The following is a 15,683-nucleotide window of genomic DNA, read 5'->3' as shown; positions in this document are numbered from 1 at the left end:
GTAACATTTTAGCCACGCCTTTCTGACACCTGTCAGTCAGTCAGTGTACAGCAACTGGCCCGCCCACAATCAGCATTATATTGTTTGAATGCTCTGTTGCGCTGTGTGTGTGTGTGTGTGTGTGTGTGTGTGTGTGTGTGTGTGTGTGTGTGTGTGTGTGTGTGTGTGTGTTTTATTTTCAAGAGGAAGAAGTGGTGTTTGTGCTGACCAAGCTTGTTCAACCTTGGCAACCGTAACCGAGGCTCCATTATGGGATGTGCATGGTTTGGTTGTTGACTAGGCAGCGCATCAACGGTCAACAGCTGTGCGTGCCATGTAGGCAGCCTTAGAAAGCCATTAAACAAACACACACACACACACACACACGCACGTTGCATAGTTTACATTTAGCAGCATTAGATACTCTTGCCACTTGATTATGCCACAGCAGTAAAAACTGAAATTACAATTACGCACATTGCCGATTGGCAGGTATAATGGGCACACACAAACTCACTTCACTCACATACACAGACACTGACACACAGGAATTGTCAGGGGATTCTTCCTGGTGGTAATAATAAAGCACTCGGCGCACACCTGATGGCAGTGTGGGGTCGGGGCTTAGCATGCCCTCTCCAGCGTAGCAGGGAAATGACGAGCCAATAACTGCAATTAAACATGCAGTATAATGGCTAATCAAATTGACAGCCTAGGCTGTTCACATGCCTCTCTCACAATGGCTTATCACAACAAACTATTATGAGGGAGGGTATTTCAGGCCTGATCCCCTCTTTTCCTTCTCACTCTCTTTCTCACTGCATCTCCATTCTCTCCATCACTTACTTCTTCCTGTATCTTTACCCTTTCTCTCTGTTCCTTTTTTCCCTCCAACCTTTCTGTCTCACTCATCCTCTCCATCGCTCTCTTGCAGGCTGTCATGTGGCTCCAGTTAATTGCAGTGGAGATTAACAAAGCAAGCGTATTTTTCTTGCTTTACTGTGTCACACAGAGGAAGGGAGATGTTTTCAGGGAGGTGTAGTTGTACAAATGTGGTGCACATTTCTAGAGTCGCGTTTAATCTGCCTGCCTCTTAAACCATCGACCTGGTATGTGAATCCTTTTTCAATGCCTTTATGCCCCATGGTTGTCAAACACTCACATGCTCTGTTCCTTAATGCTGTGGTCGCACCATGTCGGCAGAATAGGAAGAACGGGAAGATTCAGTCAACCTGAGGATTCTCGTTGCTTTTAAGGCTGCAGCCAAAGGTTATTTTCATTATTGATTGATCTGCCAATAATTTCTCAAGTAACGGGTTAATTGATGTTTGTAGGATGTGAGAAAATATAGAAAACGGCACTATCTTCAGAATGTCTTGTTTTATCTTAACAGTCCAAAGCATAAATATTTCACATTTACCACTGAAAACAATAGGAACTTGACAGATTTAAGATATTGTTGCCTCCTCTTGTCAATCTGGATCAGTATCGCCGTCGACCTTAGTGCCTGGATCTATGGGGTGAGCTCGCCACTTAAAACAGAGTCTTTGTTAGTGTTACTTTGATTTGATTGCAGCGGACCATTGACTCATGTTATTGGTTTAGTTTTGTCTTGTGTTCTTGCTGAAGTAACTGTTTGCATGTGTGCTCTCTCTACAGTACTCCGAGAAGGCCCTGTACAACCAGCTCTGCTTCTACAGGTTCATCTTTGACTGGGACTACACACTAGCCAAACTGTCACAGGCTGATAGGAGAAGTAAGGCTGCACACACACACACACCTTACATGTTGTTCACTAGTGTACCCTTAGGTCTTAGGGCAGGTGCACACCTAGCTAACATGGAAGAACTAGCATTCGACATATGGGTTGACTGTTCTGTCGCCTTTGTCTGGGCCAGTAAATTCAAATAATGGCACACCGCGCAGACTTACAGCCAAAGGCCGACTAGCACATATGTTCTGCGCCTGCGTGACAAAAATAACTCTCCCTACCAGCAGCTGGCGGTATCTGTATTCGCCATTCAGAAAGGGAAAGAATAAGAGCTTGACCGTGGAAGTATAAGCTAGAAACAAAGAACCTCTGGCTCAAAACAGCTGCTGTTTGTAGCTGCTTCTAATCGAGAATGTGTCTCATAAGAAGTTGCAAATGACACTACCATTTTCTGCCCATGGGCTTTTGGTTGTGGAGGAAGGAAGTTGGACAAACTGCACTAAATGGGTGAAATCATGGATACTACAGCCGCGGGGCGTGAGGGGGTTTTTACCTTTTTTTTTTTTTTTTTTTTTGTCCATTGAGTCGCTAAATTGAACAGCCAATCAGAACAGCTGATGAGGCCCACTGCCGGTTCAACATGCCGAATCGGCCGAAAAGCCACCGACAGGGTTCGCCTAGTGCCAACGGTGTGGGACACAATGCCAAGATGAGGTCGACAGATGCTCGCCAATGGCCCGGCCGCCGACTCGGTGTGCCACAGGCCTCAAACTGAAGTTTCTGAAGTCTACTACTCTCTGTTGCAGTATTTTATTTCTAAACCTGTAGTCATTGTGAGACCAGACTAATTTTTCATGTATAATATTTTGTTCTTTTGTGTGCATGTGCGCTGTTGTTGTTGTTCTGCCGTACCGCCTTTCAAGCTGAAATCAAGTTACTAGAAACCACTACTGAAGTTTGATTTTTGATATCTTAAGAATGTTCCCTCACAAATACACATGCAACATAGCATTAGCAATCAATGGCTCAACTTAAACCTTTTATCCAGCCTGCACTTACAATATTCACCAATGATGTGATAGACACACACACACACACACACACGTAGCTGAGTACAAGCTTTGGATGTGGGGAGGGGGGTTAAGGACATTCAGCTCCTCGAGTCGACAGCCCTAATTTAGGAGACGGATTCAATCACACACACATACAGAATGCAAAACGCTCCAATCACTGGAAGAAAGAAGGAAAGAGCCCTCCATCATTCTCCCTCTACCCTCACTGTCCATCTCTATCGCTTTCTCTCCTTTGCTCTCTCACTCCTTTCTCTCTCTCCCTCTCTTGGACAGGCACTCGTTTGGCTGTGTTGATTGAAAACAGGTTTTAGATTTGGGGAAATGATAGGGGGAGTAATGGGTGAACAGACGAAAGGATAGCCCTTCTCCTATAATGGGACATGGAGCGTATATTTCCCCCCTTGGACTCAAATAGACGCTACTCCAGTGCTCTGGGTGCACTCGGTAGGCGTCAGCCACAAGGCCTCTTTACCCATAGTTCTCCCTGATTGATGTCACTTGATTAGAAAGGGCCACTGGGCTGAGTGATTTATTTATTTGATTAAATATTTATGTATGTATGTTATTTATGTATGTAAGCCTGAATCCCGCGGGTGTGTGCGTGAGGCTGGACCTGAGTGAGGCAGCCAAAGAGTGAGACAGCAGAGGTAAATATAACGTGTAATCAACCGATGACCACTCAGAAGATGGAGGAAGCTGAAATAGAGGGATTGGACCAGTGTAGAGGAGGAGGGGAAGGGAAGGAGTACTAACATGATTATAGCCTCCATTTTTGCTTTCTTTTATTTCTGTCTTTGCCCAGATGCACAAAATCATCGCCAATCAGTTCTTGATTCTCCTCCTTTCTTTATGTTCTTGTTCTTTGCAATGTGTTTGATCTGCTCTGGGCTTTGTCTTTCAGTTGTATTTTGTTCCTCACGGTACAATAAAACACAATATATTCATTACTTTGTAGTAAAACTTACTGTTTAGAAGCCGCCCATTGTGCCATAGTGTTCAGTATACAGCACATCTCATGGTTGTGGAGCAGTTTGATATCTTGTTTTGTGAATACTGTGTGCTTTTTGTGGTTCACTGACACCAAATCAGTGTTTGTCACTAGGAATCAGTGCAGCAGCAGTGACGGATTCAATAGAATTTACATTACACATGTGCTTTTGGTCCACTTAGTGTTTCAAAATCAGACACGCATCCAGTGCTGAGTTTTAACATTGCAGACTGTAATGTAGAGAAGCCCAACATCCTGAGCTTGTGACCCTTCAAAACAAAGTAATGTATTTGTGTTGTTGCCACTGTAGTCAGTGGGTTTTAAAAACAAAAGTCAGCAAACTATGACTGTTGGTATATTTATTCACACTTTTACCATCTATATCAACTAAAATATTGGCATTTAGAGAGATTTCTTGAGAGTTCTTGTGACAGTCGTTTGACACCTACAGTACTGAAATGAATTAAAGTTAAGTTTGTAATTACTGTCGTTAGACGTGTGTGTGGTTAAGCTACTACAATGTGCCCAAAAGCAGTTTGACAGTATATGTGGCTGCTTCCTGCCAAGGTCTGTGAAGATGCACTATGCTGGAAGGTAAACATTGTAGTACAGTGCTATATAAATGAATCAAGCCAACAAGTCGTATTTATAGCAAGTGTGTAAGGGGTTGATTAGGACAGAGTATGAGGCATGGGTCTCCATGGTCAGTAATGGTTTACATCATGTGACTATTGGGTCTGTCTGGCAACACTGACAAACCTCTGTCTCCACCAAATGATCCATATCTGACACACACACACACACACACACACACGTGTTCTCCTCAGACAGAGGAGAATGAAGGCATGCACACACTCGTGTTGCTAGAAAATATAGGTTTACGGTGTTATCCCTCAGTCCTGGGGCAGTAATACCCCATATTACTGCATTATACACCCAGGGACCACAGCTCAGATTACAGGGAGGAGACAGAATCCTATACACCCTACTGTACTCTGACTGTGTCTGCACAGAGTGGATTGTGTATACCTGTACTGATTTGTGAGCCCTGTTTGTATATGTACACCATGTCACCTTAATAGCTTTGTTTTGTCTTTCCATGGTGACACCACTATGTGGTGAATGTCAGTACCTTTAACACTCTACTACAAAAGCTGGGCAGACATGGTTCTGGTCAGTAGAACTTTAAATACAGCTGTTTGGAATCATTTGAAGGTTGATGCATGTACTCGGTGGTCTTCAAGTACCGCCTGTGTCGCCAAAGCCTGGGACAGGTTATTATTGACACAGAGCTCCATACTTGTCAGAAATGCTTCAAGCATGTTAATGGGGCAAACTGTTACAGTGGGTGACATATTCCTTCATGTGTGTCTCTCCACAGCTTAACGTGCTCACTGATGAATGCACGGTTTACTACTGTCTGAATGAATTGATGTCTAAAGCCTGGAGTGTCCTACTGTGGTAAAAAGCACTTTTAGGGTTTTTTTTTTTTGAAAAATTAAAGTATTTGTAACACATTTTTAAAGAGCAACCTAACAACATCCTTTTTTAAAAAAATGTTTGTGGCTCGAACATCAAGTTAAAGGAACATGAACTGATAGGTAGTGTAATTAGCAACACAAACAGTAGATTTAATGTTATGTACAAGTTCAATAATAATGGTGCTGAGAGAGAAACAAATGTTTCTAGAGTTTTGTTTGTTGTTGGGGTAAAAAACCTATTACTCTCCTTACCCTTTACTAAACTAAAAGTGTATCATACTGCACCTTTACTGGTGATATCTGTCCAGACGTTCACAAAAGTTTAAATGTGCACTGGAAATACACAGTAAAGCACATTAAAGTAAAATGGCTTTACACAAAAGAGCTGTGAGTCAACGCTGAATGTAATGTGATCAGCCTGTACGTGCATGTACTCTGCAGTGCTGCACTGTCTGTGTGTGTGTGTGCACGTTTGAAAGCGTGCGCCTGTCTTATCTACATGTACATTGCATTTTTGTGCCTGATTGCGGCGACTGAGTAAAACATGGAGGTAATTTCACCCGCTGCAGGAGATCTCTAATAGATTATACACACACAATGGGGAAAAAACCCACGCTGTCCGTTCCTTAGCTGGGAACATCCCGTATCAATGACTTTCAAATCATTTCATGTCACTTTTCTTCTCTCTGTCTCCTCTGCTCTCTCTTTTTATCCCCCCCTCCCTCTGTCTATTCACCACCCCTCCCTCTCCAGGTCTCAACCTTGAGTGTGGGCAGTATGATTGCGTGTGTAAGCAATAATGTAATTTTGCCACATTGATAAAATATAAATTGTCCTTGAGCCGCGCTTTTCTAATGATCCATTTAGCGACAGCTTCCCTGCCACCTCTCAGCGCTCTGCGTTTGCTCCTCTTCTACCCTCCCACTCCTCTTCCTCTCTTTCTGTCTGCCTTCTCTCCCCACCCCCCACCCCCAATCTTCCACGCTTCCCTCCCTTTCTCCGGTAATACAAAGCGGGGTGGCAAAATCTGCGGGTGAGATTGTCAAATCAATTATTCATTCTGTGCAATTACACTCACACAAAGAAGTTTCCCTGTGCTCCGAGTGGTGATTAAATTAACTGCTATTCCAGCTGCCCGTCGCCACCAGCCTAATAGAATATTCATGGAGGCGGCCGATGGAATGGCCGATCTCCATTAACTTCATCATGCTCACTTAATTACAGGCTTGTTATTGTATTTACACCTAGTTAGAGCGTGCAGAGCCCCGATCTACTCATGCCCAGCACCGCCAGAGTGTGCACGAGTGTGTGACAACACCTAGTTAGAGCAAAGATAACCCCTGATACACTCACTCACTGTGTGCATGTGTGTTAGGAGTTGGTGTGAATGTGTGTGATGGAGAAAAAAAGATGTCATCGGGATTGACAAATTTCAGCATCATGCTGTTAATTACATAAAGTTTTGAGGAGCTAAAGCTATATTTGTCTGCTCTATGCTCTCTATTGCTAGCTTTCATTTGAGTCAGCATCTCTGTCTTAGGTGTTATTTTCACTCCTCTCCTTTTTTCTTCATGTCTCGGCCTCCTCGACAACGCCATCTCCCCTTTTTTCTCCTCTTCCGCCTCACACTCACTCTTAAAGGGAGGCTATTTATTTGAACTACACTCCCCACTGTGCTCCGACTTGCAGCAAGGTCTCTCCCTCTTTCTTTCCCTCTCTGTGACTCTTAAATCATTCCTTTATCTGTTCACCACACAGTGATTGAGGTGGAAAAGAGAAAGGAGTGGGGAAGAGTAGAGGAGGGGCAGAATTATTTTCTCCTACCTTTCAGAAATGATGACATGATTGCTTTCGCTTGATCATGCATCATCATCACCCCCCAGATAAATAGACTAGTTTGTCTCTCCCAGCCTCTCGTCTCCCCTTTTTCTCCCTCCATCCTTGTCCTTGCTAACATGAGGATTATCTGGTAATAGTTGCTGCTGGTATTGAAGTCAACCACACCACTCTGTGTGTCTGTGTGTATGTCTAGTGCTGGGTATCAAACTTCAATACTTGTATGGCATCGATCAAATTACTTCAATACCATCGAGTATCAAAAATGCTTTTCTACATTCTTATTACTTGATGTTAATGTAAACAGAACTTAAGGTTGTGGAGACTAAGTCTACTTTTTATGTTGTGAAACAGTTTTGAGTCCACAGAAATGGCCAGAACTACTGATTTATACCAGAATGTCTAACATATACATTATTGTATGTTAAAATGGATTTTATAAAATTGATATTGGGGAAAAAAAAAAAAGTACCATTCAGGACCCAGTATCGAAGTCGAGGTATCGTACCGGTGGCCCTGTGCATGTCACATGGATTTTTTTTTTTTTAGTAGCCATGCCTGTCGGTGTGCTTTTTAAGTGTTTAACTACCATCAGTGGTCTGTGTGTGCATGTTCTTTTAGTGTGTGCGTCTGCCTCAGTGTTGATCTCTGTGTGTCTAACCTTTGTTCCCTTGGGCAGTCGGTGGGATGGTATTTATCCAGCAGCCACTAATGTAGTGGGCAGGAAGGACGCGACAGGAGATAGGCCTGTGGAGATGACGAGGACGTGACAACTGGCCATATGGACAATGTGTGTGTTTATGTGTAGCATATAGTCTAGATAAATAACAGCATGTACACAAATATCACTTTTTTTTTTTTTTAAACATTCTTAAATTTGTCTGTAGTCTTATGACAACGTCTGTATAGGTTTATACTTTTACTCTTATTGTTAATAGTCAGGGTTGTGAGAGCTACTGAGAGTTAGTTGATGGACAATCCCCAAACGTCTGACAGTCAGTCGGGTAGTCTTTCATCATTCAAACATACTAGACATTCACCCATGTGCCTTCTTATATGTATGGACTTGATTTATAGGCAGGAGATTGTAAGAAATCCCACTGATGGTTTTCCAAAGCTTTCAGTGAAGCCTACAAACTTCTTCCACTTGGGACAGAGTCACAAATACCTGCTAGTTGTCAATCAGTTGTACTCACTCCATTTACTTTTACAGTTCATTCTCTGTCTTCACAAGGTAAAACTCATACAGGTGAATGGCACGGTTACATATCCTGCATATGGAAAGTGTGCCAGAGAAAACCATTTATACAGTTGATCCCTCCTTTGACATGTAAATTCTTGGCCTATGAGCCCATTGAGCTCATCCATTGGTTTTTTTCTGTTTGTGTCTGAGTTGGATAGATCTATTCAGTTTATTTTTACGTCTTGTTTAAAATTGGACAAACGGGCTTTTCCTGGGCCCTGTTTACATAGCTGTAGTACCAGTGCTGTTTCTCTAAATACTTTTCACCTGATGGTCTGAGCAGCAAATAAAGTGAGTCCAAGTGACTCGCTGATTGTGTATGTGGTGTTTTTGGATCTTTCACGGGTTTTAATATAAAATTAAAAAGGTACAAAAGCACAGTTTTTGACTATTATGAATGACAATGGATTGGTGCTGTAAAATTAGGTCGGTAACACGCCAAACAAATATTTTTATTTTCATTTTCCTGCATCTTTACTATTGCACCAGGCAGCCTATTATTCCAGATGTATCTTGCTGCAGTTTTTGCTGTGATACTATGTTAGTACTTGGTTCCATGATGCTACAGCCACTATAATATGGTAAAGATTTTGTTGCGGCGGCTGACGAGCCAAGGACAGTTGGCTCTCCATCTTCTCTCTCCCCGCGTGGGGACAGCGGGAACAAGCCATCGACTTCACAGTCTGGCTGGGCTTTTCTGTCGATCCTATGATCCTGTGTGTGCACGAGCTGCTGCCATCGACCCATCACGGTCCAATTTTGTCAACCGCCCCCCACCCATCCCAGCTGTCAAAGTGATAGCATTACTAGCAGATAGCACTGGATGTGTTTATTAGTAATGAGACAAAGCTGGTGTGCACACTGCTCCTCCTACAGACTCGGCAGAACTTCGTCATAGGTAAGAAGGAGAGCAAGAGTCATTCAGGAGGACATGTCACACCAGCCTGTTGTATTAACTTTGATGAGGTTGAGGAGCTGAATGATCTTCTCTTGGGCTCTGGCAGAGATAACTCTTCTTTCCTTTCTTTCTTTTTTTCCAGAAATTTCAAACAAAGAACAGGACATGTACCGGGACATGTACCGGAAGCTGATGCACGTCCCAGAGAAAGTCTTGGCCACCAGTGGCTACTCGGAGATTAACCTGGCCAAACTTTTCCAGGCCTTCTCCTCCTTCAAGTAAAGCAGCACATGTGTAAAGACATCACCACCACCAGGAGGCTTCAGCATCGGACTCAAAGCTGGAGATTTGCACATTCAACCCTGTCTGAACCAGATTTTAGGCATTGACCTCTTAACCTTCATATCATCTTCTCTGAGCCTAACGGGCTTGTTGTATGTGTTAAAACCCAATCCGTGCCTTTCTCCTGCTCCCATTTCTTCACATAGATGCTCTGTGCAGACACATGATGTGGCCCCCTTCACCCTGTAGCAATCGTACCTAAATGGCAGTTTATAGTGTGTGTGTGGAGGCTTGCTGGGCCCAGATGTGTGAAAAAAGTGACTTGTGCTCAGAGCAGATAGTATACTCCAAAAGACGCTAATTAGCCATTGATGGTGACCCCGGCTACTAACACCACTGAACGCCTGCGGTGATCGGACACTCGTTCTGATTACCACCATTCATCCCAAGTGTGTGTCAGATCAGAGGATGGACATAAGGACGATGCAGGGAGGCATTTTGTCTCTGTTGAACAGCTGATCATCATCACCACCACCTCTGGTTAACTGTCATTTCGTTGCTTTCACTCCTTTTTCTCTCCTTTTTATGTAGATTGATTAAATGTATGTGACCTTCTGTGTCTGAGTTGTATCACTCAGGAGGGGTTTTGTCACACCTAGAATAATTCATGCTGGGTGTTTTGATGTTAATGACGATCCTTTTGATACTGGAACCTTAATAAAAAGATAAATGGATAAGATGTGAATCATGTATTATTTGCAACGTGAGGAGAGATCCTGATGGGTTTTCATACTGCAACAAACCTGCCAAAAAGTTTATTTTAAAGCAATGTAGGAGAAGATCATGACATCTCTATTTCACAGTGTTGGCTTTTGGTGAGGTTTTACTTGTTTTCAGGTGAATGAGCAGGTCCTGTTCCCATACAAGAGTATGTGATACCACATGGTACATGTATCTAGTTTTGATATGGCAGTATCATGATGGTGAAACTTGTGGGAAGCCAGTTCAGAAACTTCTGTCATGTTGTACTACGGTTTCTAAATACTGCATTTGTTTCCTGTGTGTATTAATTCTGTCTGTAACCCACTACATGAAGTGTTTCACCATTTTCCTCCAAGATTTCTCCATTGTGTTAATACAGTGGAGTTTTTTTTTTTTTTTTTTTTTACTTCATCCTGCAGCGTGCATTTCCATAAACACCGCATGCCTCACAAATCACTTCAAACCACTGTGACTTGTGAAGGCAACCTTAAGTGGGCTGAACACTTAAACCATGATTCACTATGCAATGGATAGAACATGCTGTGTGAGAGAGAGAAAGTGTCTCGGTGCATTTACAGCCTGTTGCTCATAACTTTACATATTTATTAAATCATATCAGCTCCGCTACTCCTGGCACAGTTGCTGTCTCCCCGTCTTCCTCACATTTAATCAACCTGAGCTCACTGTATATGCGCACAGGCCTGTTATTCCCACTTTTTGGGAATCAGGCTGGTTTTGTCCTCCCAGTTTGGAGTAAGCCCAGTCAAATTGAGTCTCTGCATTAATTCGACCCCACTAAGTTAATAAGGTCGAGCAAGTCTCTTTATATTGTCGTGTTAAGCTTTATTGCTTGTCGTTTTGACCAGCGATGGACAAGGTAGGCTTTGATGAGGGAATTAGCCCCCTATTCTGTCCCTGTTATTCATAGCGCGGTGGAACATACAAGCACCAGAGAGGGTGTCAAAAGGAGAGCTGGTCCTATTGCAAAGTGTCTCCCTTGTTGGAGCTGAAAGGCCGGTTATGAGACGATAAACCGCTTAATACACTGAGCTAATTGGATGAGAGCAAGAGAGACGAGGAATTAAGGGGCGATCCGAGAGGGGAGCGGAGTGCTATGGCCTTGCTATTCAGGTCTTTCATCTGGACCGAGAGGCGGAGGGCGGGGGGGTGGGGTGTTCATCAAAGCGCCTTTTAGAGCTCCTCTCCCGGGGACTGAGTGAGGACTGATCCGACTGGGGCTGTGGAGTGATTGGGTCTATTCTCTCATGCAGGGACGTGGTGGGAGAAACGAGGCCCGGGGGAAACTAAATCACGGACCAAATCAAGTCCAATAGCTAGGGGGGGAAGGAAAAGAAGCGAGGAGAATGGTGCTGATAGAAATGGGCATGACAGAGGCAGTGGGAGGAAATTTTCTGGGTACCTGGATTAACCTGTCAGAGGCGTGGGGGAGCATTAAGGCCCAACGAGTTGACACAATCCACCAAATCATGTAGATTCTCTACTTTTTTTGCAGCCATTTTCCAAGAAAACAAGTCATGATTGGGCTGTATTGACCCTTTTTATGTCAACATTCATTATCATGATCATTCATGCAATAAGGAGCCTCATGCAAGTACAGGCCTGTCATGAATGAAAGAGCACACATCCAACAAGTGTGACTTTATAAATCGAGAGCTATTTCCCTGCGACAGCATTTCAATTTTCTCGCCTTTTTGCGCTACAAAGAAAGTTTAAGCCTCGCTCCCAGCAGGTCATCCGCCTCCCAGCATTCCCCAGATATTAGGGACAAATTGGTTTGCCATTCATTAGTTATATTCACAATGAGATTAAAACTCCCCAGACAATCTCATCAAAACCCTATAGGGCCATACAGGAAAAACACACGCTCCAATGAGCTTGAGCAACAGAATAGAGAATTTTAAAACTCGTGGTGGTCTGTGGGCACAGGAGAAATAGTTCTTCTTGCATTATGCTCCAAAGAGCATGTGTGTCTTAAAAAAAAAAAAAAATCAGCTGGGCTGCAGATGTATGTCGCCATCAGTTCCTTATCGGGTCTAATTCCTGCGTATTTGCACTAAATTGGGTGATTAACAGGTGTAGTAGGCTCTGTCGACCTATTAAACAAGAGCAGGGTTTTAAAGGTGCAGGCAAGAAAAGGAGGGACTACATTAATCCGCGGGGTAATTTCACGCGATTTGGTCGGGCTATAGCTGGGTCAAACGGAGGAGAATAACCATTGATTGGTATGGAAGTCCTGCATCAGTGGTGAGAGAATTAACTCCACGACGTGTGTGTGTCTGTGTGTGTGTGTGTGTGTTTGAAAGCCGTTTGATGAAGTGGTTTGTTACTTCATTAATAACAAAAGGAACTCGTTTCTATCGACATGGCATTACAGATGTTAAGCCCAATTTAGCGTTTTAAGGGGTTTTAAAAGACGCCCCCCCCCCCAATAAATTGGCCAGTCTAATTGAAAACCCCTCGCCTTTGTCACGCGTTTCACATGTTGGGGATTAAGCTCATGAATATATGGTCAGTATTTTGTCAACTACTGTTGAAGAGGACAGACGCACGCAGCGCACATGATTATAAGCCTAATATATTTTCTTCCATTAAGGGGAAACACTGCGTCTCCATCTCAACTCTCTGCGGAGTTCAATTCCTTTTTGCACAAATGTTTTTGTCCATCTCAGCTGCTGCACATCAGGCAACCTGTTACTGAAGCTGGGTGGATTTTTTTTTATTTCACATTCCAGTATAGCTATTAAAATTAGCCTGTTTGTAATAAATGAAAGAATCATATACGTAGATTTTTTTTTTACTTGTGAAGTTTAAAATCCTTCAATGTAAGACAGCAAACACAGTTTTTTCATAACACCTTTTATTAATAGTTGTATAATATTCTATTTCACATTGTTAACGTTTCCTGTTTTAGGCCTACGTCAGTCCTAAAGGAATTTGAAATAATAAAAGATAACTCTTTTTACCAATGTAATTTATTCAAATTAGCAATATTAAACCAGGAAACTTACAGTCACTTAATAAGAAAAAAACTGTCCTTCACTCAGTTCCTCGGGAAAAAGTTTTGACATAAATAATGATCGAAAAACCTAATAATTCATAAACACAGGTGAAATTCTACACAGGGCGACGTTCAGTGAACACTACACGGAGTGCAAATTATCAAAACACGGTTTCCTGAAATATACACGACCTTTGAAAATCATCTTTTTTGTCGTACTTTTTTCTTTTTACACAGTATGTACAGTTTTCTTTCACACAGATCATTAGACACATTTCAGATCTCAACGTTGCTCCCGTGTCCTGGAGTCACACTCGTGCTGTGATAATCAGTGGCGGTGGTGGGTGGGGTGGGGGGAGGATCATAAACTGCAGAAAACCTAGAGAAATCTGGTGCAGACGGCTTCAGGGGGGTTCATGGGGAGATTTTAGAACATGTATGTGTTGTTGAGTGTGACTGGCGTGGACAGGCGAGCAGTGGTGAGGGGTCAGGCTTGAGGAGAAGGCTGCGGAAGGTCTGTGGACAGTTTTCCTTTGGTTCTGGGGTGGACCTCCTCCAACTCGCCTATAGACGCGGATTGGCTCAGCCCACATCCATGCATACAGATTAAGCAGTGTTAATGTCGAGCACTGGTGCTGTCCACATTTGAAGTATAGCAGGAGAAACCTAAAGCTCTGGGTTCCTCTGCAGTTCTTCATCTTTGTGTATGTGTTTGTGTGTGCATGCTATGACAGATCCTTTACTTGAGTTTCCACTGTAAAATACTGTTTAAAAAGTCCTGCTTTTAGGTTCTTGCTTAAGTGAAAGTACAGAAGAATTGATGGCAAAATGTAGGTGAGTATAAAAAGGTGAGTATTCAGTGCTGAAAATGGCCCTGTGAGTGTTATACTAGATTATATTACGGATCCATTTTTTTCTAAGGTGGTTTTAGATACTGTTGGGTTGTTTGGGCTTTAATATTTCTTCATATTTCATAAGATCATGTAATTAGTAAGTGAGTCATTCAGTGGACTAAAAAGCAGGCTCCATTTCCCTGTGAAATTTTGTCAAGTAGAAGTCTATTCAAACATACTGTATGTGTGTGTGTGTGTCTATAATGTTCAGTTATTAAATTGTCTTCAAATTGATCTTTTCAGCTGTATCCTAATATTGTAAGCTAATTGTTCTTTGAATGAAAAACTTGGAAAATAAGCTGCGTTTATGGAGTGTAAATCAATTTTACAATTTTTTTTTTGGACACAAACATGCATACACAATTTTTGTTTGTTTTTATCTAGTGCTCTCTTGGATTTGGTCGTGCTATTTTGTTGGGGAAACATGAGGTAACATGGATGGTTGAACACAGGGACATCAAGACATCAGACTCCAAAGGTATGAATGGGGGGAGGGGGGAGGAGGAGGGCAGGGGTGGGGTGGGGGCAGGGGTGTCATGGAATGGGACGTAAGCCCGGGACAGGGAGGCCTAGAGCTAGTGTTCAGCACACCTCCTTCCCTGTGGCTCCGGCGGGCAGGATGTTCAGCTGGGTGAGCTGAGCCGAGTGTTCCTTGGCCTTGAGGCGCAGAGTAGCAATACTGGAGGCCCTGCGGTCTGCAGCGGCTGAGGAAGAGGAGGAGGAGGAAGTAGAGGATGGGTCGGGGAGGACGGTGCCTGCATGGGTGGGGTTCTCTACAGGAGGAGCAGGCTGACGGAGGAGAGCTGCAGCAGTGGAAGCACTGGTCAGGGGACCCATACTGGAGAAGAGCCTGAATGCAGACATACATTTGTCAAAGCTAAACATGGTTCCCAATATTCTGCTTTAAATTGTTCATCCCAAAATGACACAAAATTTGACTGTTGGCTCAAAATGCTGTCTGTGTGATAGCAATAGATGAGGAAAAAGATAAGATGTAGAGTAGAAGCTTAATAACACTGTATAATAGAGAGGACTAAAGCAAATGAGAAGCTAATTATGGCATTCAGTATGCAGTGTGCAGTGTCACTCCTCACAGCTTGTCTTGCAGGATCACACGTTTGGTGAATTTATTAAGGCATTTGACAGAATGATTACACACCACTGTGAATGGTTAACAGTATAACATATTTATAATCAGACACTGAGATAAACAGTAATGCAGTGTGACAGGATTACTGTAACCATCACTCATTAGAGTTGCATAATGCCTTGGGACTTCAGTTTAAACTGACTTGCTGCTGTGTGTTTCTCTTTAAATGTGCTTGGCTACAAAATTGTAGTTATTTTCTGCAGGGATAAATGTGAAGTCCTGCAGGTACAGAGATTATGGGTTGTGATGTAAGGAAATGTAAAGACTTAATAAGAGAGGTCTGTGCAGCTTACCTGCCAAAAGTGGGTCCGATGAAGGCAGGGTGGCGGAACATGGCAGCTGTGCCCAGGAAAGTCCCCAGGCCGACT

General features: G+C 43.1%; 2 protein-coding genes across 2 annotated transcripts in view; one reads left to right on the top strand and one right to left on the bottom strand.

Annotated features, from left to right (window-relative positions):
- pola1 (polymerase (DNA directed), alpha 1) overlaps nt 1-10,245 on the top strand; it is a 51,879-nt gene extending 41,634 nt beyond the window's left edge. The window contains 2 exon segments of the mRNA XM_020609638.1: nt 1,639-1,735; nt 9,352-10,245. Of these exon segments, the coding sequence (XP_020465294.1) occupies nt 1,639-1,735; nt 9,352-9,491 (237 nt within the window). The 3' untranslated portion in view covers nt 9,492-10,245.
- A 4,413-nt stretch (nt 10,246-14,658) lies between these two features.
- Nucleotides 14,659-15,683, bottom strand: part of arxa (aristaless related homeobox a) — a 5,497-nt gene continuing 4,472 nt past the window's right edge. Inside the window, exons 5-6 of the mRNA XM_020609658.1 lie at nt 15,609-15,683; nt 14,659-15,015 (exon numbers count right to left, since the gene is read on the bottom strand). The exon at nt 15,609-15,683 is cut by the window's right edge and continues 18 nt beyond it. Of these exons, the coding sequence (XP_020465314.1) occupies nt 14,748-15,015; nt 15,609-15,683 (343 nt within the window). The 3' untranslated portion in view covers nt 14,659-14,747. The remainder of the gene's footprint in view (nt 15,016-15,608) is intronic.

The sequence above is a fragment of the Monopterus albus genome, unplaced genomic scaffold (assembly GCF_001952655.1).
Source record: "Monopterus albus unplaced genomic scaffold, M_albus_1.0 scaffold100.1, whole genome shotgun sequence".
In the NCBI taxonomy this organism is placed as follows: Eukaryota; Metazoa; Chordata; class Actinopteri; order Synbranchiformes; family Synbranchidae; genus Monopterus; species Monopterus albus.
The sequence above is the reverse complement of the archived record's forward strand: the minus strand, read 5'-3'. Positions and strand labels throughout refer to the sequence as shown.